This window comes from Mirounga leonina, unplaced genomic scaffold, assembly GCF_011800145.1.
Source record: "Mirounga leonina isolate KUSES-001 unplaced genomic scaffold, KU_Mleo_1.0 Mir_125, whole genome shotgun sequence".
NCBI lineage: Eukaryota > Metazoa > Chordata > Mammalia > Carnivora > Phocidae > Mirounga > Mirounga leonina.
Genome location: NW_023270305.1, coordinates 72,334,769 through 72,356,121, shown reverse-complemented (window position 1 = coordinate 72,356,121; position 21,353 = coordinate 72,334,769). Strand labels below are relative to the sequence as shown.

Below are 21,353 nucleotides of genomic sequence, written 5' to 3'. Positions count from 1 at the left end.
ATGTTTTCCAAACTTCTGTACCTTGGTGATTTCACAGTTTAAAATGGCCCCCAAGCATAGTGTTGTCTACTGTTCTCAGCACATGAAGGCTGTGAAGTGCCTTATAGAGAAAATACATGTTAGATAAGCTTTGTTCAGGCATGAGTTAGTGCTATTGGCCATGCGTTCCATGTTATCAGAGAATCAGTAGGTTCTTGAGCCTGAATTTGGGTTGCTTCCACAGTGGTCCAAACTTTGCCATTCCAAAAAGTATCTGCATAATGAATGGTTTCTTTTCCCAAACCGAGTATGTAAAACAGTGATGTCTTGGGTATGGACAGAAATCAAGGTTGCTAGAATTTTGGATGTTTAAAGGCATTCCTCTTGTTACACTGGCTTGGGTTCTTCTTTCCTTTAAGCAAATATATTTACAAACCCCTTATTTTCGTAAAAATAGCTAAGATACAAAATCTCCTATAAATCTAGTGGGAGTACTGTTCTTTTGCCAATATTACAAGATTGGAACTTATTTGTACTCATTTTAAAGGACACCAAGCCTAGTGGTTTTAACTTTTGCTGAGGGTTAAACTGGAAGGTAATTCTTGTTGAATAGATGATTTCCCTATAAAGAATATGCTTTGGAAGTACCTCAATAAATGAGGAATTTTTCATGGTTTCTTCAAGTAAAAAAACACATCAGGTAATACAGTTCATAAAAAACTTTAATGTAAGGCACTGTTGTCCAAAGTTAAGTGAGGGGTAACAGCCCACATGATGCCACCTTGTTCTCCTATGTCGCAAACAGGCCATGTGCCCCACCACAGCAGGTACAGTTCCCACTCAGGAAGAGGTTTTACATGACAGTTCCTCAGTGGTGATATTATCTCCCAAAGCATGGACTAAAATACTTAAAACAAAAAAATAACTATCTTAAACTAATAACTGAAGAACTAACATCTCAAGAGGAAAAAAAAACTATACCAGCTATTGTCTCAAAAAAGGGTTTCTAAGAGTTCCCATGTTTATAAGAGGTCCAAGAAATGCATGTATTTTGTTGTCTATTAAGTCCCCATGACATGAAAGGATCAAGTTAGAAGCATGTCCTTGGTTCAGACTGTGCTTAATGAGAAATTAGGGGCTATACGCACAAATGGGTTCAAGGGCCAAGCTTCTGTTTGCCACTTGATTCAAAAACATTCAGCTGATTTCATCTCAAGGGCAGTATGACAAATTCTTAAGCTATGTCTTCATATACTGTCATTAAATACTTTTAATATTAGAACCTTAAGAAAACTGGATTCTTGATTTATCAGTAGCCTGTAACTTGTTTTATCAGTAGCTTGTAACTTGTGTTTTAAAAACAGGCACTCTGCTCTGCAGTGCTAAAGACCTCATCTACTTGTTTGCAGTAACTTTTTGTGGATAACCGTTTCTCCTAATCATCTGCAAGACCCACATTTTTCCAAGTTCTTACCAAAAATCCATCTCAAGGAAAAAGTCCTCCAGGAAAGGAAAAATTTTGCTTTAAGTAGATAAAGTGGTGTTTATATGCATAGGCCAAGCAATCCACTGAAGGTTCTAACAGTTTTAAAAATTAAGTCACAATACAGCTGAACAATTAATGTGGTGGTTCTGATGAGGTATTATTTTGACATTTTGGTCTCAGAAGGTGTTTCTCCAGTATCCAATGTCTTCAACAACCGGAAAAGGCCAGCAGCTTCTCGTATCCTACTGAATTCAATACAGAATGCCTGCACTTCTATAAACAAGTCCTGCACATTAATAATTTTGTTACGGATCAAGGACTGGAGAAAGACACACACAAGACGCACCAAACGATTCTGGAAAAAACAAAACAAAAAAAACAAATTTATTGTACCCGTTTTCTTGGCAGGTATTTATAAAATTTACAACTTTCTGTTACTTACCTGCATGTATTTATCCTTAATTTGTTCACAAGTAGAGATGCAATTTGATATATAAAGGTGAATAAATTCAGGAGGTAGATCAACAGCTGTAGTTAGTCTGTTTCATAAAGTTAAAATGTTAGGGCTGTTAAACACTGTTAACCAAAGAGAAATTTTATATTTTATGGTTATTTAGTAAAAATCTCTGATTTATGATCAGTTACCTAGTTTTAAACATATTTATGCAAATAAGCCTGAGTCACCCTGCTTGTTAATAAAAGACACTTCCATTTTTTAAGTCCATACGTAGCATTACACATGGTAATTATTCATTTTTTTTGAACACCACATTCCTGTGTTTTTGGTTGAATCAGACTTTGTAGTTAATGGTTTTCATACTAATAAGTAACATTTACTAAACCCCAATTAGACCTAGGTGCTATGGAAGGTGGTATATCTGAGAAGGTATAGTTTAGTAAGTAAGTAGTATACTACATAACTAAATGCTAAAAAACGGGTTTGTAAGCAGCAGTGTAAATGAAAAGATGAGAAAAGCCTTGAAAGGTCAAATGGCTTACTGAAACCTAGAAGTGTTCCTAATAACGTAGTGAATGATTAGAGGAAAAGCCTGGAATCTGGGATTAATGTGGCATATTTAGGAACACGGTGATTGATAGAGACCTGGATGGAATGTGAGAGAAGGCATGGTGGCATATTAGAGTCTTGAAAAGGAAAGCTGGTACTTTCCAAAGGATTCTGTGGAATGTTTAAGGAAAACAAAAAGATGGGATAGGAATAAAGGGATGCTATGCTAACTATACACTATGAATTTCCAAAAGAAATTCTAAACTTATTTGCCTGTAGAACCTTTTTCCATAAGGCACTGAGGAGCTCCTGCTCTGAGGAACAGTGCTATGGTCACTTGAGATGGGGACGGGTTGGGGCGGGGGGGGGGGGGGGCACAAGGAACAGACCTTGCCCTTGAAATTATTCTCTAGAAAGAATAATGCTGACAAAAAGATGTGGTTATTCTTGGACTAAATACCAAATATCTGGTGAAGACAATAATGCTGTAAGAATGTAGTGAAAGGGAAGCAGCAAGCACTCAGAGGCAGGTCAATCCAAGGACTGGAGCAGAGGGAAGCCCCTGAAGGAAGTGTCAGTCTACAAAGGGGAAAGACTTGTGCAGGAGAATGCAGAAATGTAGTAGTGTATTTTCAACAAGCAGCTAACCAGTTTTGCCACTAACAGAAAATAAAGTTGAAAACCTCATGCTTCAAAACCTCATGCTTCCTCCCTCCCCAACCCCAAAAAGAACACTCTCCTATACACGTACTTGTGATCAACCTGGCTTCCGGCCAGGCTTTTTCTGACCGGCTGATTAGCTTAAAAGGATAAAGTCTTTAGTACAATTTAAAAAAAAAAATCCTTAGCTTAAAATTTGTTGCAAGTTTTTAATCAGGATCTATATTCTCCCGTGCCCCTCCCCCACCTGATTGAGTATAAAAACTTACCGATTTACAACTTCCATTGAATGCAAAGACATGTCCATGTTGACCAGGACCGAAAAATACTCTGTGATCTGGCTTGACTGCATTAACTTCAGCAGCATTTCTATAGCAACTAGAGGGTTGTTTTCCACCAGGTCAGGAAGTTTGGCTGGAGTGAGGCCAATATGATAAACGAGTTTGGGGTCTTTTTCCAACTCACCCAAGAGCTAAATACAACCAAATTTTTAAGAAGAGAGAAGTTCTTGAGTCAAATATTCTCTGTCCTGCTTGTAAAAACAAACTATAAAATCATCTGCATTGAACCAACTTCATAAATTTCTTCCCTCAAACCATTAAAATCATGTCTTGATTTTTTAATTTACAACTGAACTGTAAAGACTTTATAAACACGCTAGTGATCCCTCCTGGGCGTTAAACCAGACTCAGTACTGCCTGGTTGGATAGAATACTGTCTGCATTGTAACAATATCATCCTTAACTCCTTTGTAGACTTTTTCTGTCATCTGTTAGAACCTAAAATAATTTAGTTGCCACCCCAACCAGCTCCCCAGAAAAGAACTGAGGAGCATGCCAGGTGGAGAACAAATACTTGAGGAGAGAAGCAGGACGGGAAGAGGGAGGGCTGCTCTCTACAGTCACAGTGCCTCAGGTGGCAGGATGAGACCGTTCTGGTCCTGCTCACACTATGCAATTCAAATAGGTATCTTCAAAAACATTTCTGCCAAACAGGTCCTTTTTCTTACCAATTATCTATGCTTTTTCCCCTACCTACCTGCAAATACCAACAGTGGACTATGTTTCAGGATGGCCTAGCAAACAAAGTGAACTATAAACACAGCTATTTGACGTTGAAAAATAACATTTTGGTGGTAGACTGGATTCGAAGTGTCAATATGTCGTCACAAGTTCTAATGTGAAAATATATAAGCTGGATAAGATTCAAACAGAAAGCACCCACCAGGTGTCCTTGCCTTTCCCCCAGAGGAGTCTACACTTGGGCAGCAGGGGCTATTGTCAGTCTCAAATTCACCACTAACCAGCTGTGTGACAGGCTTATTTACCTTCCCCGGGTCTCATTTCCCATCTTTCTAAAATGTTAATAATCTCACTTAGCCTCAGTAGAGTTACTGCCCAGCTTAAATGTAACCATGTATGGAATGTGCCAAAAATATGAGATCTATCTTCTCCCACCAGAGTAAAATGACCAAGGCTGGAGAAGCAGAATAAAGATCCAGAGATCCAAGACTCCTTGGATCTAAAACATTTCCTACTGCTGAGGGCTCCTGTTGACAGGATCATTTACTGTTCACTTATCATGTGGAGGATTAAGGATAAAATGCTTACAATAAATATATACCTGTGTTTGTTGAGGAGAAGATAAGGGGCTTTTGAAGGCTTTGGCCATTATTCGCTTGATCTCCACACCAGTGCTGTTCTTGACACACATTGATTTGTCCCACTGAATCGCATGGTCAGGCTCTGTTGGATTCAGCCAAGCCAGCTCATCTTCACAAATATGGAGTGGAGGTGGTGGACGAATAAACTCTGGGCGGAAATGGCCTGTAAGGAGAACAGGAATGTTTGCTTCTATCAGTAAGCTAACATCTATACACATCTACATAAAACTTTCAGACTTCAAAATCCAAAGCAGAGATGATATAAGAAAGTCAGGGTTTTATTCAAAATACCAACAAAATGAAACACTGATCTAATAACATTATTATTATGCTAGAGACCAAATCTATTTTTCAAGAGAGAAAGGCCACTATACCATGATCTGACAATTTTTAATTCAAGCATGATCACCACTCAGAAGCAAAGGATACAACTTCACATACTGGTAAAAGTTCTGATGGGAAAAATGAAATGCTATTTGATCTCATCCTACTCTTGGTTACTATTTTACTCAGAAACCACTATTATTTGTACTGGTTTTTTTTTTTTTTTGCATCTTATAACCGTGAGGTGGCAAACTGGAGATGAAATGGCAGGAAACAGGAAAGTATAGCTGCCTTTTAATGTTTCCAAATGAATGTGGAGATCATAAATCCCTAAATCCACAAATCCCATACTCATTCTCATGAAACAGTAAAAGTACAATGGGAAATTGCAGTGACTCAATACTTCAACTTTTGTGAAACAAGATTATCTCTAAGTTATAAACCCACTAAAATAAATGCTGGCTGGGATTTTTGCTGAACGAATTTCAGACCTCACTCTGGTTTCCACACAGGGCTTAAGATGGCCTATCCCAATCATGGATCCTAGCCCCTGCCAAATTTGAGATTAGTTTATTGATAAGGTTTTCTGGCTATGAATCATCAGTTTATCTTAAACTATACTCATTCTTCACTTACATCACCAGGACTAGTATCTCATCTTTTCAGACCATTTATAGGAAAAAAACAAAATTCTTAACACTTCCTGAGAAGCGCTACTTATGTGATAAGGAAAATATTCCCACAGGGTACAGATGCCTGATGTTTAGCTAGACTCAGCATCTAACTGATTCGCTTTTCACATACCTTTCTGGTGGCTCATGCAACACAAAGTTGTGCCTAAGCAAGTATTAAATAAAAATCAATGTGCCATGGACCTTCAGGCACACTTGTGACTGGCTGAGACTTCAGATATTAAACCCATCTATGCTGAAGATCTGATAATGGCGTTAAAGTCATGTAAATTTTAAACTCGTGGTAACACTGTAATTTGGAGAACATTTTCTTATTCCTAAGCATAAAGCATGCTTTCATCATTAAAACCACATAAAAGCCCATGAAACCAAAAGATGTAGCTGTATTATTTCAAGTTCAGTAGGTATTTTCTTTGAATTAAAGTAAAGTAAGAACTGTAAGATCAGTAAAACTTTATAAGGGAGAAGGTAATGAGAGTGATAAGATTAATATAGCACTATAAAAGAAAAAATACATTACAAAAAACTCATTTTAGTAAAACTGGAATTTCTATCTTCAGGAATGCTGATAATAAAAAATTTGGTATATACTTTTATTAAAGAAGAAACTAACTTTACTGACCATCTCTACTATGTTCTACTAGACCCTAGGAGATTTCTCACTGAATTCAAGTTTAAGGAGCAACAAAAAGGGCACCTGGGTAGCTCACTTGTTAAGTGTCTGCCTTTAGCCCAGGTCATAATCCAAGCCCTGGAATTGAGCCCCGCATCGGGCTCCCTGCTTGGCGGGAAGCCTGCTGCTCCCTCTCCCACTCCCCCTGTTTATGTTCCCTCTCTTGCAGTCTCTCTCTCTCTCAGAAAATAAATAAAATCTTTAAAAAACAAAAAAGGGGGGGGAGCAACAAAAAATAACACCATGTTTTAAAAAACCAAAAGTCTCAGGATGCTGGTAAAATAAAACCCAAGTATATAAAATTATATATACCTACTTTCAATAGGTGGCTTTGGTCCACTGACTAAAGCTTCTGTGATTTGAGAGGCAACCGAGCTGTCAAATCCAGAATTAGAAGAGTCTGGGTCTGGGTCACTGAGAATACTAGGGAAGCTAGCCTTACTTTGGGTTGGCAATTCAGACTGGCGTTCTGAAAAAGGATAAAATAAGAGACATTTTTAAATTGAGGGTATCACAAGGAGAAAGACAAGACAAGCTGCTAATTGGGAAAAGCTGTCTGCAACACATACAAAAAAGGGCAAGATTCAATATAAATATTTTCTTAATTTTTTTTCCCAAAAACTACAAATCCACCAAGAGCTAACAACACCCACCACCAAGTCAGCGGCAGCTACAGTCAGGCCTCTCAGCCAGTTGTGCTGGGGGCCAGTCCCACGCATCAGAGCACCCCTAGCTGTTGCAGACCAGTCACAACAGGAAGGTACATACAGCCCACACAGGGGATACCTCTACAGTGCCTGGTACTAGTGACCAGGGAGGATTGAGGTACTGGGGTCCTCAGGGCATTTTCTACATAAGGCAACTACTTTCAAGTCCAGGAGATGTAAGTGACATACCTAATATATAGAAACAAACACAGAGAGACAAAATGAGACAGGAATAAGTTCTGGAAAAAACATAAAACCTCAGAAAAAGAACTAAAAGGAAACAAGGTAAGCAATCTACCTGATGAAGTTTGGGTAATGGTCATAAAAATCCTCACTAGTCTTGAGAGAAGTGAATGAACTCAGAACGAAGTTGAAGAATATAATAACTGAAATGAAAACTACACTAGAGAATCAACAACAGATTAGCAGATGAAGAAAGGATCAGCTATCTGGAAGACAGGTTAATGGAAAGCACCCAAGCTGAAGAGCAAAAAGGTTAAAAAATTTTTAAATGGGGATAGGTTAAAGAACTTCTGTGACAACATCAAGCATAATGTTTGCATTATAGGGAGTCCCAAAAGAAGAAAGGGGCAGAAAACTATTTGAAGAAATAATAACTAAAAACTTCCCTAACCAGGGCGCTTGGGTGGCTCAGATGGTTAAGCGTCTGCCTTCGGCTCAGGTCATGATCCCAGGGTCCTGGAATCAAGTCCCGCATGGGGCTTCCCGCTCCTTGGGAGCCTGCTTCTCCCTCTGTTTCTCTCTGTCTCTCATGAATGAATAAATAAAATCTTAAAAAAAAAAAAAAAAAAAAAAACTTCCCTAACCAAGGGAAGGAAACAGCCAGGTCCAGGAAGCAGAGAGCCCTAAACAAGATGAACCCAAGAAGCTCCACACCAAGACACATAATTAAAATGTCAAAAAGAGAATCTTAAAGGCAGCAAGAGAAAAGCACATAGTTACATGGGAAACCCCATAAGGCTATCAGATGTTTTTTCAGCAGAAACTGCAGGCCAGAAGGGAGTGGCATGATATATTCAAAGTACTGGGAATAAACAATCAAGAGTACTTGCCCCAGCAAGGTTATCACTCAGAATTGAAGGACAGACAGAATTTACCAAACAAAAGTTAAAGGAGTTTGCCACCACTAAACTAGCCTTACAAGAAATGTTAAAGGGACTTCTGTAAGCAGAAAAGAAAAAGCCATAATTAGAAGAAAATTATAAAAAAAAAAAAAAATTCAGTAAAAGCAAACACATACTAAAGGTACTGGATCAATCACTTATAAAGCTAGTATGAAGGTTAAAAGACAAAAATAGTAAACTCAATTATATCTATAATAATTAGATAAAGGGCACAAAATAAAAAGATGTAAAATAGGACAATATGTACGTAAAATGTGGAACAGGGTGGGGGAGTTAAAATATAGTGCTTTCGGGATGTATTCAAACTTATCCAACCATCAGCTTAATTTAGACTAGTATATACAAAGAATATTTTATATGGACCTCAGTAACCACCAACCAAAAACCTCTAATAGATTCACAAAAAACAGAACGGAACCCAAGCATAACATAGCATAAAGTCATCAAATCATAAGGGAAGAGATCAAGAGAACTACAAAAAGAACCAGGAAACAATTAACAAAATGGCAAAAAGTACGTATCAATGAATACTTAAAAAGTAAATGAACTAAAATGCACATTTAAATCAAAAGACATAGGGTGACTGGATAAAAAGACAAGACCTACTTACATGCTTCCTACAAGAGACACAAACATCAGGCCCAAAGACACACTGAAATGAAGGTATGGAAAAAGATAGTCCATGCAAATGGATGGGAGGAAAAAAAAAAAAAAGAGTTGGGTGGCAATACTTAGGTTGGACAAACTAAACTTTAAAACAAAGACTGTAGGGGCGTCTGGCTGGCTCAGTTGGTAAAGCATGGGACTCTTGATCTCAGGGTCCAAGCCCCACGTTGAGCACAGAGCCTACTTAAATGCATATATACCTACATAAATAGGGGCACCTAGGTGGCTCAGTTGGTTAAGCATCTGACTTCGGCTCAGGTGATGATCTCGGGGCTCAGGTCATAATCTCAGGGTCCTGGGATCGAGCCTCGCATCGGGCTCTGTGCCCAGCGGGTAGTCTGCTTCTCCCTGTCACTCTCCCTCTGCCCCTCCCTCCACTCATGCACACGCACTCTCTCTCAAATAAATAAATTTTTTAAAAAACCTTAAGTGTATAGACTGTAACAAAAGATAGACACTATAAAATCATAACAGGGACAATCCAACAAGATGATGTAACAATTGTATTTATGCACCCAACAGAGGAGCACCCAAATATATAAAACAAATATTAACAGACATAAAGGGAGAAATTGACAGTAATACGTAATAGTAAGGGACTTTAACACCCCACTCCCATCAATGGACAGATCATCTAAACAGAAAATCAATAAGGAAACAGTGGCTTTGAATGACACACTGATGGATTTAACAGATATATTTGGAACATTCCATCCTAAAACAGAATACACACTCTTTTCAAGTGCACATGGAAAATTCTGCAGAATAGATTACGTATTAGCCCACAAAACAAGTTCAGAAAGACTGAAGTCATACCATGCATCTTTTTTGACCACAATACTAGGAAACTAGAAGTCAACCACAATGAAAAAAACGAAAAGACAAATACATGGAGATTAAGTAACAAACTACAAAACAATGGATGGGTCAACCGGGAAATAGAAGAAATTTTAAAAAGTACATGGAAACAAATGAAAATGAAAACACAAGAGTTCAAAACCTTCGGGATGCAGGAGAAGTGTGTTCCAAGAGGGAAGTTTAGCAATACAGGCCTCCCTCAAGAAGCAAGAAAAATCTCGAGCAACCTACCCTTACACCCAAATGAGCTAGAAAAAGAAGACCAAAACCTAAAACCAGCAGAAGAAAGGAAATAAGATTAGAACACAAATAAATGATCAAGTGGAATTTATTCCTGGGTTGCAAGGATGGTTCAGTAGTCACAAAATATCCAACATAATATATCACATTAACAAAATAAAGGATAAAATGGATATGGTCATCTCAATAGATGTAGAAAAAGCATTTGACAAAATTCAACATCTGTTCATGATAAAAACTCTTAACAATGTGGGTATACAGAGAACATACCTCAGCATAATAAAGGCCATGTATGATAAATCCACAACTAACATCACAATGGTGAAAAGCTGAAAGCTTTCCCACTAAGGTCAGGAACAAGACAGGGATGTCCACTATCACCATTTTTATTCAACACAGTCCTGTCCTAGCCACAGCAGTCAGACAAATAAATAAAAGACTGGTAAGGAAGAAGTAAAACTTCTACTATTTGCAGATGACATGATACTATATAGAGAAAACCCAAAAGACTCCACCAAAAAACTGCTAGAACTGATAAATTCCAGAATACAAAATCAACGTGCAGAAATCTGTCGCATTTCTATACACTAATAACAAAGCAGTGGAAAGAGAAGTCAAGAAAACAATCCCATTTACAACTACACTAAAAATAGTAAGATACCTAGGAATAACTCTAACTAAAAAGCTGAAAGACCTAAACTAAAATACTGAGGAAAGAAACTGAAGATGACACAAAGAAATGGAAAGACATTCCATGTTCATGGATTGGAAGGACAAATACTGTTACAATGTCCATACTACTTAAAGCAATCTACAGATTCAATGCAATCCCTATCAAAATGCTGATAGCATTTTTCACAGAACTAGAACAGATAATCCTAAGATTTGTATGGAACCACAAAAGATCCCTGAATAGCCAAAGCAATCTTTTGAAAGAACAAAGCTGGAAGTATCACAGTCTTGGATTTCAAACTACTACTAAGCTATAGTAATCGAAATAGTACAGTATCGGGACAAAACAGACACATGGATCAATGAATGAACAGAATGCCCAGAAATAAGCCCATGCTTAAAGGGCCAATTAATCTACCATAAAGGAGGTAAGAATATACAACTGGGGGAGAAGACAGTTTCTTCAATAAATGGTGCTGGGAAAACTAGACAGCTACATGCAAAAGAATGAAACTAGACCGCTTATACCATACACAAAAATAAACTCAGAATACCTACACATAAGACTTGAAACCATAAAACCTTTTTTTAAGATTTTGTTTATTTATTTGAGAGAGAGAGAGCACGTGCACACACACAGGGAGAAGGAGAAGCAGACTCCCCGCTGAGCAGGGAGCCTGAGGTGGAGCTTGATCCCAGGACCTGGAGATCATGACCTGAGCCAAACGGAGACACTTAACAGACTGAGTCACCCAGGCACCCCAAAACCATAAAATTTTTAAAATAAAACATATGCACTAAACTCTTGGATTGGCTTTGGCAACTTATTTATGGATAAGTCTCCCCAGGCAAGGGAAACAAAAGCAAAAATAAACTGGGGCTACATCAAAATAAAAGCTTTTGTACAGCAAAGGAAACCATAAAACGAAAACCTACTGAATGGGAGGAGCTAATGATGTATATGATAAGGGGTTAATATCCAAAATAAAGAACTCCTACAACACCAAAAAAAAAAAAAAAAAAAGATTTAAAAATGGACAGAGGATCAGAACAGACATTTCTCCAAAGAAGATATACAGATGACAGACACATGAAAAGATTTTCAACATCACTAATCACCAGGGAAATGCAAATCAAAACCACTGTAAGATATCACCTCACACCAGTCAGAATAGCTAGTATGAAAAAAACAAATATCAAGTGTTGGTGAGGATGTGAAGAGAAGGAAGCCCTTACGCACTGTTGGTGAGAATGTAAACTGGTACAGCCTCTCTGGAAAACAGTATGGAGGCTCCTCAAAAACTAGAAACAGAAGTACCACAGGATCCAGTAATTCCACTTCTGGATATTTACCCAAAGAAAACAAAAACACTACTTCAAAAGGACATATGCACCCTTATGTTTATTGCAGTGTTATTTATAATAGCCAAGATACGGAAGCAACCTAAGTGTCCATTGATAAACGAATAGGTAAAGATGTGGTGTGTTCAACCACATGTTTGTTACATGTTCATAACATGTTCAACCACATTCATTTAATGGTCTATATATATACACACGCACACACAATGGAATATTGTGAAAAAGAATATAAAAAAAGAATGAAATCTTGCCATTTGTGATATGGATGGACCTAAAAGGTATTGTGCTAAATGAAGTCCAACACAGAAAGACAAATACCGTATGATTTCACACCTATGTGGAATCTAACAAAACAAAACAAAACAAATAAAAACCAGAAAGAGACCCCTCAATAGAGAACAAACTGGTGGTTGCCAGAGGGGAGGGAGGCAGGAGGATGGGCAAAATAGGTGAAGGGGATTAAAAGGTACAAACTTCCAGTTACAAATAAATCATAAGAATGAAAAGTACAGCATAGGTAATATTGTTAATAATACAATAACTTGGGGTGCCTGGGTGGCTCAGTCGTTAAGCGTCTGCCTTCGGCTCAGGTCATGATCTCAGGGTCCTGGGATGGAGCCCCACATGGGGCTCCCTGCTCAGCGGGAAGCCTGCTTCTCCCTCTCCCACTCCCCCTGCTTATGTTCCCTCTCTTGCTGTGTCTCTCTGTCAAATAAATAAAATCTTTAAAAATAATAATACAATAACTTCGTATGGTAACAGATGGTAACTACACTTAATGTGATAACTGAATAAATGCATACTACTGTCAAATCACTAATATTGTACACCTGAAACTAATGTAATACTGTATGTCAACTGTACTTCAATTTTTTTTTTTTTAAAAAAGCAACCCCTGCAGGGGTGCCTGAGTGGCTCAGTCGTTAAGCATCTGCCTTCGGCTCAGGTCATGATCCCAGGGTCCTGGGATCGAGCCCCGCATCGGGCTCCCTGCTCAGCGGGAAGCCTGCTTCTCCCTCTCCCACTCCCTCTGCTTGTGTTCCTGCTCTCACTGTCTCTCTCTCTGTCAAGTAAATAAGTAAAATCTTAAAAAAAAAAAAAAAAGCAACTCCTACAAATCAATTTTTTAAAAAAGAAAAAATGGGCTGACTTCAAGCATTTTATTTAAAAAGAAAAAAAAGCTTGAATGGCCAATAAACATCTGAAAAGATGTTCAACCTCATGGGGGGGCGGGGGTCAGTCAAAACACAAGATACTATTACACACCCTCTTACACACCCTCCAGGTTGACAAAAATTAAACAAGCCTGAAATTATCAGATGCAGAGAATGTCAAGTAACTAGCACACTGCTAATGGGAATGAAACATGGCACAGCAACTCTGGAAAACAATCTGCCATTAGCTAGTCAAGTTACATGTGCTTCTCTTTCTCTCTACAAGAAACACACACATACACCAGAAGAATGTACCAGAATGTTCATAGCAACATTATGTCCATCAACAGTAAAATGGATAAAGAACTTGGTATTCCTTTTTATTTTTTTATTTTTTTTAAGATTTTATTTATTTTTTTGACAGAGAGAGACGCAGCGAGAGCAGGAACACAAGCAGGGGGAGTGGGAGAGGGAGAAGCAGGCTTCCCGCTGAGCAGGGAGCCCAATGTGGGACTCGATCCCAGGACCCTGGGATCATGACCTGAGCCGAAGGCAGACGCTTAACGACTGAGCCACCCAGGCACCCAAGAACTTGGTATTCCATTGTATGAATGTCACAACAACAATGAAAAGCCACCACAGTTTATCAATATGGATTCACCTTATAACTAACACCCAAAAGAACACAGTATGATTCCACATATACACCAAGTTTAAGAACATCCAAAGTTAAACTACAGGCATGTACAGAGGGGAGGACTATAAAGTAAATCATGAATGATTACCACAAAAGTGAGCTTAGTGACGGGGGAGAAGGGGAGCAGCTAGTAAGAGAAACACACAGGGAACCTCTAGGTCCTGAAACTATTTCATTTCTTAACCTAGATGATGGTTGCTCCAGGGCCACTTTATAATTCCTTAATATATGCAGGTTTTATGAATTGCATATTTCAGATTTTGTAATTTTGAAAACATGGCTAAATTCCTGATTCCTTAAAGAGCTACCCGTGTTAATAAAAAACCATTCATCCAATTGAAAAATGGCCACACATGAAAGATGCCTTAGACCTATAACATGTTCAACCACTTCATTTAATAGGAAAAATGCTAATTAAAATTATCCTGAGATGCTGTTTTCTCTGACTACTAAAGTACAGAAAATTAACATACTCTTGACCAAAATGTAGAAAAATGTTTAAATTGGCACACTGTGTGGTAAACTAGTAAGTGCAGGTTGTTTGTCAGGAATTTTTAATAAAACCTCTGAAATGAATACTGACATTGTTAACAGGGTAAAAGTGCCCCTTGTGGTTACTTCTGTTTATCTTGTCTGCTTGTTTATTTAAAGTTAAAAAAATGCAGGGTGCCTGGGTGGCTCAGTCGTTAAGCATTTGCCTTCAGCTCAGGTCATGGTCCCAGGGTCCTGGGATCGAGCCCCGCATCGGGCTCCCTGCTCAGCGGGAAGCCTGCTTCTGCTTCTCCCTCTCCCCCTGCTTGTGTTCCCTCTTGCTGGTCTCTGTCAAATAAATAAATAAAACCTTTAAAAAAAAAAACTGCATCCTCCATAAATAACCTCTGGTCCATGGATCCTACTACAAGACATGAATTGCAGGACTCTGCAAAGGTGATCTGTGGTAGCCAGCTCCAGAAAAGATAGGTATATCACTTTTTTCCCCTGGTACTTATAAAAATAAATGGATTGGGACATCTTCAATCTGGGTAGGGGACAGCAAGCAGCAAGCTTAGCCACTTTACCAAGCTCTCTCAAGACTAACTCTAGCACATATTCCTTTCTGGGCTTGATATACTTCAAAACTTTCTGAGAGACTAACTCAAGTCATTGTAAGGGAGGTCAGATCTGATTCTCACTTTATTGAATACAAAGCTAGAACCCTCAGAATATATATCCCTTCTGAAGATAAGGTGACTGAAACTGCTTGTCACCTCTGTACCCCGCTTTCATACAATCTTTAAAGAAATAATCATTGTTTTGGGGCGCCTAGGTGGCTGAGTCAGTTAAGCGTCTGCCTTCGGCTCAGGTCATGATCCCAGAGTCCTGGGATCGAGCCCCGCATCGGGCTCCCTGCTCAGCGGGAAGCCTGCTTCTCCCTCTCCCACTCTGAAATAATAAAAATCTTAAAAAAAAAAAACCATTGTTTTATTTCTGTGAATAGATTGTATCTAGCACTAGTGACTAATGAGTATTTCTGCGTACCTTCAATCTTAAAAGTCTTAAAAAGATTTGTCTTGGGACGCCTGAGTGGCTCAGTTGGTTAAGCGTCTGCGTTTGGCTCGGGTCATGATCCCAGGGTGCTGGGATCGAGTCCCACATTGGGCTCCCTGCTCAGCCGGGAGCTTGCTTCTCCCTCTGCCTGCTGCTCTCTCTTTTTCTCCCTGACAATAAATAAAGTCTTTAAAAAAAAAAAAGATTTCTCTTGGTTTCATAAAATAATCATTGTTATACAGTTGATACCCAGGAGTTAAAAAGTGAGGTTCAGAGGTTCAGAATGCTCCAAGGAAAAAGTAGTTTATTGAACAGTGTCACCTTATATAAGAAACCAAAGGTCACAGATGCATTAAGTCTAAGAAGGATGGGGAACTGTCAAAATTAATACTGCAGCTCAATCACAAGGTCAAGGGTTCACAATTTTGCCTATGTATTAGAATTTCCCTAATGAATCACTCTCAAATGGTATAAGACCCATTTCATCCATATTTTTGCTCAGAGCAGTCAAGTGAAAGGTGCCTCTTTACCTTCCCTTCTCAGAGAGGCTCTGTCTGACCATCCAGGTCAAGAAAGTTCCTCTATTTTCTACCACAACATGCTTTTGCTTCAAGACATCCCACTCATTAATTTATACGTGTAACACAGAAGGTGCCCAAGCAATCTTGAAACATAGAACACGGGAGGTTTAAACACATCCTGACTTCAAAACTTACTACAAAGCTACAGTAATCAAACGTGGGGAAGTAGAATATAGACAAAGCAATGATCATAGAATAGAAAGCCCCAAAATAAACCCTTCCATTTAAGGTCAAATAATTTTCAACAAGGGTGCCAAGAGAAATCATTTTGACTATTCAGGGTTCCTTGGGATTCTGTATGAATTTTATGATGGGTTTTTCTATGTCTGCAAAACACATTGTTGGGATTTTAACAGAAATTGCATTGACATCAGGAAAATTTTTTTAAACCTACTAAATTTTATCCAGCATTCTTCTTAAATTGGAAAGCAATCAATTCAAGTGAAAACTCAGAATGAATTTATGTGCCATATTAGCAAGGATCCAGTAATAAAGCTATATTTTTCATGGAAGTTACTAAGTTTTAGCACAGTTAAAAAGACCTTCATTTTAACTGGAGAACCTCAAAAAAAAAAAAAAAAAAAAAAAAAGCCTAATGCTACCACACAAGAATACCAAACCACCAATTCCTTACCAGCCAAGGCTAGCTGAAGCCCACTAATGTCCACAGATTGGCCCATGTTTCCAACGTCCATCAATGCAATCTGTCGGGGTGTCTTTTTGAAGAGTTCTCTTGGGGGTGCCAGCATCAGCTGGGAAAGAAAAAACTTTTCTGGTGGAGTTATAGGAGGCAAAAATCCTGTAAACAAAAACGTATAACAATTTCTCCAATGGTTATTTTTGGAAAAATAACTTGACTCTGATAAAATTAGCATTTGCGACTTGCCATCTCCACTCACATAAAGACAAAATTATAATTAAGTTTCAGTTAACCAAATACATACATTTATGAAAATGTAATTAAATATGCCATTTGAAATTCTCGGATTTGTGGCAGTATCAATGGAACTTAAGTTTTTCTTAACTATTAAAAACTTTGTTTCCAACATGCAAAGGCTAAAGCTTACACATGCAAGCAAAAACAAATAAAAAAGCTAGTGCTCAGAAATGCTTCTCTTTCTCCTCTGCTGCTGTGAGCAACTGTACCAGGTGAAGAGACGAGGAAGCATCCGCAGCGCAAACACATCTCATACCTGCTTCAGTGCACAGTGCAGCCACAAAATTCCCACAGTGCTGAATGCTGTTGCCTTCTGCCCCACATTCAGTTGCTCACCAAGCCTCATCCATCCCACAGCAGCATTGTGGCTGGGTTCTGTTCCCTCATCTCCATCCCCTCCCCGGCCCTCCCCTCTCGCCAGGATTCCAGGCCAGCCTTCCTCATTTCCCCAGCTCCCAGTTTTGACTCCTGCCCACCAACCCATCACCCACAGTCCACACTCCCACTTACCACTCAGTTATATTTCTAGGTACAAATCTGCTCACCATACTTAACCTGTTTACACAGAATTAAACCCAAAATTCTGCACCATTATAAGACCCTTCATCCTCTAGTCCTGACCCACTTTCCCAATCTCATCTCTTGAACTCCCCTCTAACCCACATATCCTACACTCCAGTTGCACAAAATCTCCCAGGTTCTCGAATTCCTGATTTCAAAACATCCAATATACCCAGTTCTTTAAGAATACCTGACAGGGCCACACACTTCCCTCACACACACCCCCACCCCATCTTTAATCAATAGCCAACAAAAACATTACTCCCTCTGAGAATGTCTCCAGCCACAAAGGTAGCTGTTCATCTGTGCCACCAAGCATTTCGTATGTGACATCTAGCACAACACTTACTACATTGGCTTATGACTACATTTATGTCTCCCCAACCAGAATGCAAGCTTCTTGAGTGCCGGGAAGCCATCTTACTTACACCTAAATACATTCTCAATCCTAGCTCTGCATCAGAATCACCTGAAAATCTTTAAAAATATACCCATTAGATGCTCACTCTAGACATACAATACAAGCCTTTGATGTTGATATTCTGTTTTCTATTTAACGAAAGTAAGGATAATAATGGTTAAGAATTATTATAAATACTTCTATTGGGCGCCTGGGTGGCTCAGTTGGTTAAGCGACTGCCTTCAGCTCAGGTCATGATCCTGGAGTCCCGGGATCGAGTCCCACATCGGGCTCCCTGCTCGGCAGGGAGTCTGCTTCTCCCTCTCCCCCCTCTTGTGCTCTTTCTCTCTCTCTCTCTCAAATAAATAAATAAAAAATCTTAAAAAAAAAAAAAACAACTTCTATTCCTCATGATAACCCTATCAGCTTGGAATTATTATTATCTGCATTTTATAAACAAAGAAATGGAGGCACAGAGAGATAAAATAACTATCCATGGAGTCCTTCCTTGGCAAATTTGTGTTTACAATGCAGTCGATGGTCTGAATCTAGGTTTAGACTCCCGGCATTTGAGAATGACCGTAAGTCATCCTCCTTTTGCTTAACCTGGCCTTCAGAATTCAAACAGTTCTCTGAGTAAATCCCACACTGTCCCCATTCTCTGCTAAGGGCCCCCTAGGATGGTGGCTTTTGACCTCCCATGCTACGTTCCATTACTTTCTGGGCATTCTCAAACTTCCTGAAAGCCTAGTTCAGTACTAGTACCATAAGGGCATCTTCTCCAACACGAGGTTTGCCCCTCTTACATAAGAGCAGTGCAGGAAACCAACCAGAAGATGCTTTAGATCAAAGGGGATGCCAAGCATGAACACCAACTAGCTTACAAGGTAGAAGTCCTCCAGTGCTATGAAAAACTTGGTATTATCTCAAAATCCACTGCCTCCACCTTTTATCTCTCTGTATAGTGGCCCCTATCTATACAGTGCTCTTTTTCCCACTGATTTAGTACTGTGAGATCAAACTTCCCCACTTCTACCTACTTCCCCCAGTACCCTGGTCTTTGTCTTAGTTTTCCAGGTACCCCTATCACTAATCACCATCCCTTCGGTGCCCTTCTCCTTTCCTGGCTCAGAGTCTTCTCCCAAAGTCAAGTCTCATGGAGAATCTGAGTTATTAAAAAGAAAAAAAAAAAGTCAGCCTCGAATGAAACCCACTGATCTGATCTCAACAATACTGCACAAATACACATTTTACATAACGTCCAGTAGTCATGCGTTTTCTAACTTAGGCCGTGAACTTGAGACTACCTTCCATCCTCTCCCCCATCACATCATCCAGGGACACCCATCAGACCAACGAAGGTGGCTGCAAAGTCCTTAAACACCATTTAATGTCTATTTCCGCCTAACAACTTCTTCGGGTTCTGAACGACTTCTGGTTACTCGACTGAGACTTAAAACCGGGAGCAGAGTGTCTTTAGTTACAACGTCACCCACCTCAGACGTGCTCTACAGTAACGAAGCGTGAATGAGTTGCTGAAACTGTCAAGCCCCACTCAGCTGCGTGATTTGACGGCCCGCACAGTGGAGAGGAATAATTTGCGGTGCCCTGAATCTGCGATTAAGCTACCACTTCTCCATACTTCGCGGGGGAAGGGGAATTAGATAATTTCAAAAGGAGACCATTTCACTTGCGGATGAACGCTCGCACAAGCGCAGGCGGAAAGCGCCCCATCTATCCCCAGCGCACACCTGGCTTCGGGAGGGAGGGGCCGCCCGGGCGAGGGGCGGCGCGCCTCGGGCGTACCTGAGAGCGGCGGCCTGTCGGGCTCCTGGCCGCCGCGCGCTGGCGGCGCCGGGTTGAGCAGGTGCGCGAAGCTGGCGGCAAAGGGGTTGGCGGCCAGCGGCTCCGTGCGGTACATCTCCCAGAGCAGGTAGAGCGCGGTGAGGCGCTGCGCCGCGCTGGGCAGCAGGTCCGGCTGCTGCAGCAGCATGACGAGCACCGAGCCCAGGCGGAAGTGGTCGGCCTTGCTGAAGTAGTGGTGGAAGGCGGTGGACAGGCCCTCGAAGGTGCTGCCGCCGCCCGCCTCCTCCGAGATGATGCTCAGCAGGCTCGAGAGCTCCTTCGGGGTCAGGCTCATCCTGCCCGCGGGGCCCCCTGGGCCTCCACTGCCCGGCCCGGGGCCGCCTGCTCCGCCTCTGCCCCCGCCGCCGCAGCCGGAGCCTCCCGGGCCGCTCCTGGACGCCGACCCCGCCGCTTCCCGGGCACCCCTTTGCTCCGCGGCGGTGAGTAGCCGGCCAGACGCCGCGCTCACCCCGCCACCGGGCATCAACCTCGTCCGCCTGCCCTGCTCCCCGGCCGGAGTGGCCCTGGCGCCGGCTCGCCCCGTCCCCACGGCCGTAAAGCGCGCTGATACACGACAGCGTCGCAAACAAAACACGTCGGGGAAGCCAGACCGCCGCAGAGCAGAGGGGCAGCCCGGAGCGAGCGCGAGGCGGGCAGAGCGAGGCCAGGGAGAGGATGCGGAGTCGCTGGGTGGGCGGGGTGAAGCGGCCGGAAGTGCGGTGCCGGCCTGCGAGGTTCTGGCCTGGTGCTGCGGGGGTCCTGCCGCGAGACCGCCGGGCGCTGGGGGGCGCGGCCTGCTCCTCGGCGACCCCAAGCGGGCCTCCTAGCGGTCCCCGAGGCAGAGCCTGGCACCGGACGGTCCCGGTGAACGTGCGCCACGTTATCGTTTGGAAGCATGCGTCTTAGATTCTGGTTTTCTCAATATGCCATACGTGACGGTTCCTGAGTTAAACTGTTTAAATGCGAGGCACCGCAAGAGGACATTTCTCAAAACCGAAGTTAATTTCCAGTCTGAAATCCTTTTTGCACTTGAGTTTTTGTACATGGTTATTTTAACAGGATTTTGAGAAAATGTTTCCAATAAATACTCATGTACGAAATTGTTGTGCAACTTTTTCCTTTCTCTGCCCGAAGGCTCTGATTCTGGGCCTTGACTGTGTTTGGAAGCCCCCGGGGGAACCTTTAGGAATAGTAACCCCGGCCGCGAAAGACGTTCCCCAGACTTGTCCAGTTCTTCCCTAGACCTAAGGGAACATAGAGGATTTCCCCCGCGATTTCCACGAGACGGGTTTGGGAAATCCGGCCTGCGCGGAAAAATGCTAGCAGCTCGAGAATCAGTTAAGCGCCACCTTCATCTAAAGTAAAACTGAAGGGAGAGAACTGGCTGGATCACCAGTATGCAAATTATGAAGGCTTCTTCAATTTACTGCTAGATTACCCATTAGAAAGGTCTTGCCAAGGGCGTCTGGGCGGCTCAGTTGGTTAAGCGACTGCCTTCGGCTCAGGTCATGATCCTGG

At 41.1% G+C, this 21,353-nt stretch overlaps 2 protein-coding genes across 4 annotated transcripts in view; one reads left to right on the top strand and one right to left on the bottom strand.

Moving 5' to 3' along the window:
• The window catches only part of RNF149 (ring finger protein 149), a 38,536-nt gene extending 36,718 nt beyond the window's left edge, over positions 1–1,818 (top strand). For 2 of the 3 annotated variants that reach the window (XM_035001813.1, XM_035001810.1), the window contains one exon: positions 1,646–1,818. The gene's annotated coding sequence lies outside the window, so the exon portion shown is untranslated. The remainder of the gene's footprint in view (positions 1–1,645) is intronic. The other variant, XM_035001812.1, reaches the window with a different exon arrangement.
• Positions 1,486–20,376, bottom strand: CNOT11 (CCR4-NOT transcription complex subunit 11). Its single transcript, XM_035001809.1, has 7 exons — positions 19,797–20,376; positions 16,727–16,891; positions 6,800–6,952; positions 4,755–4,957; positions 3,401–3,603; positions 1,908–2,004; positions 1,486–1,820 (listed from the first exon to the last, which is right to left on the bottom strand). The coding sequence occupies exons 1-7, from the start codon at positions 20,317–20,319 to the stop codon at positions 1,623–1,625; spliced, it is 1,542 nt and encodes a 513-aa protein (XP_034857700.1). The 5' UTR covers positions 20,320–20,376; the 3' UTR covers positions 1,486–1,622.
• Between the last annotated feature and the right edge of the window lie 977 nt (positions 20,377–21,353).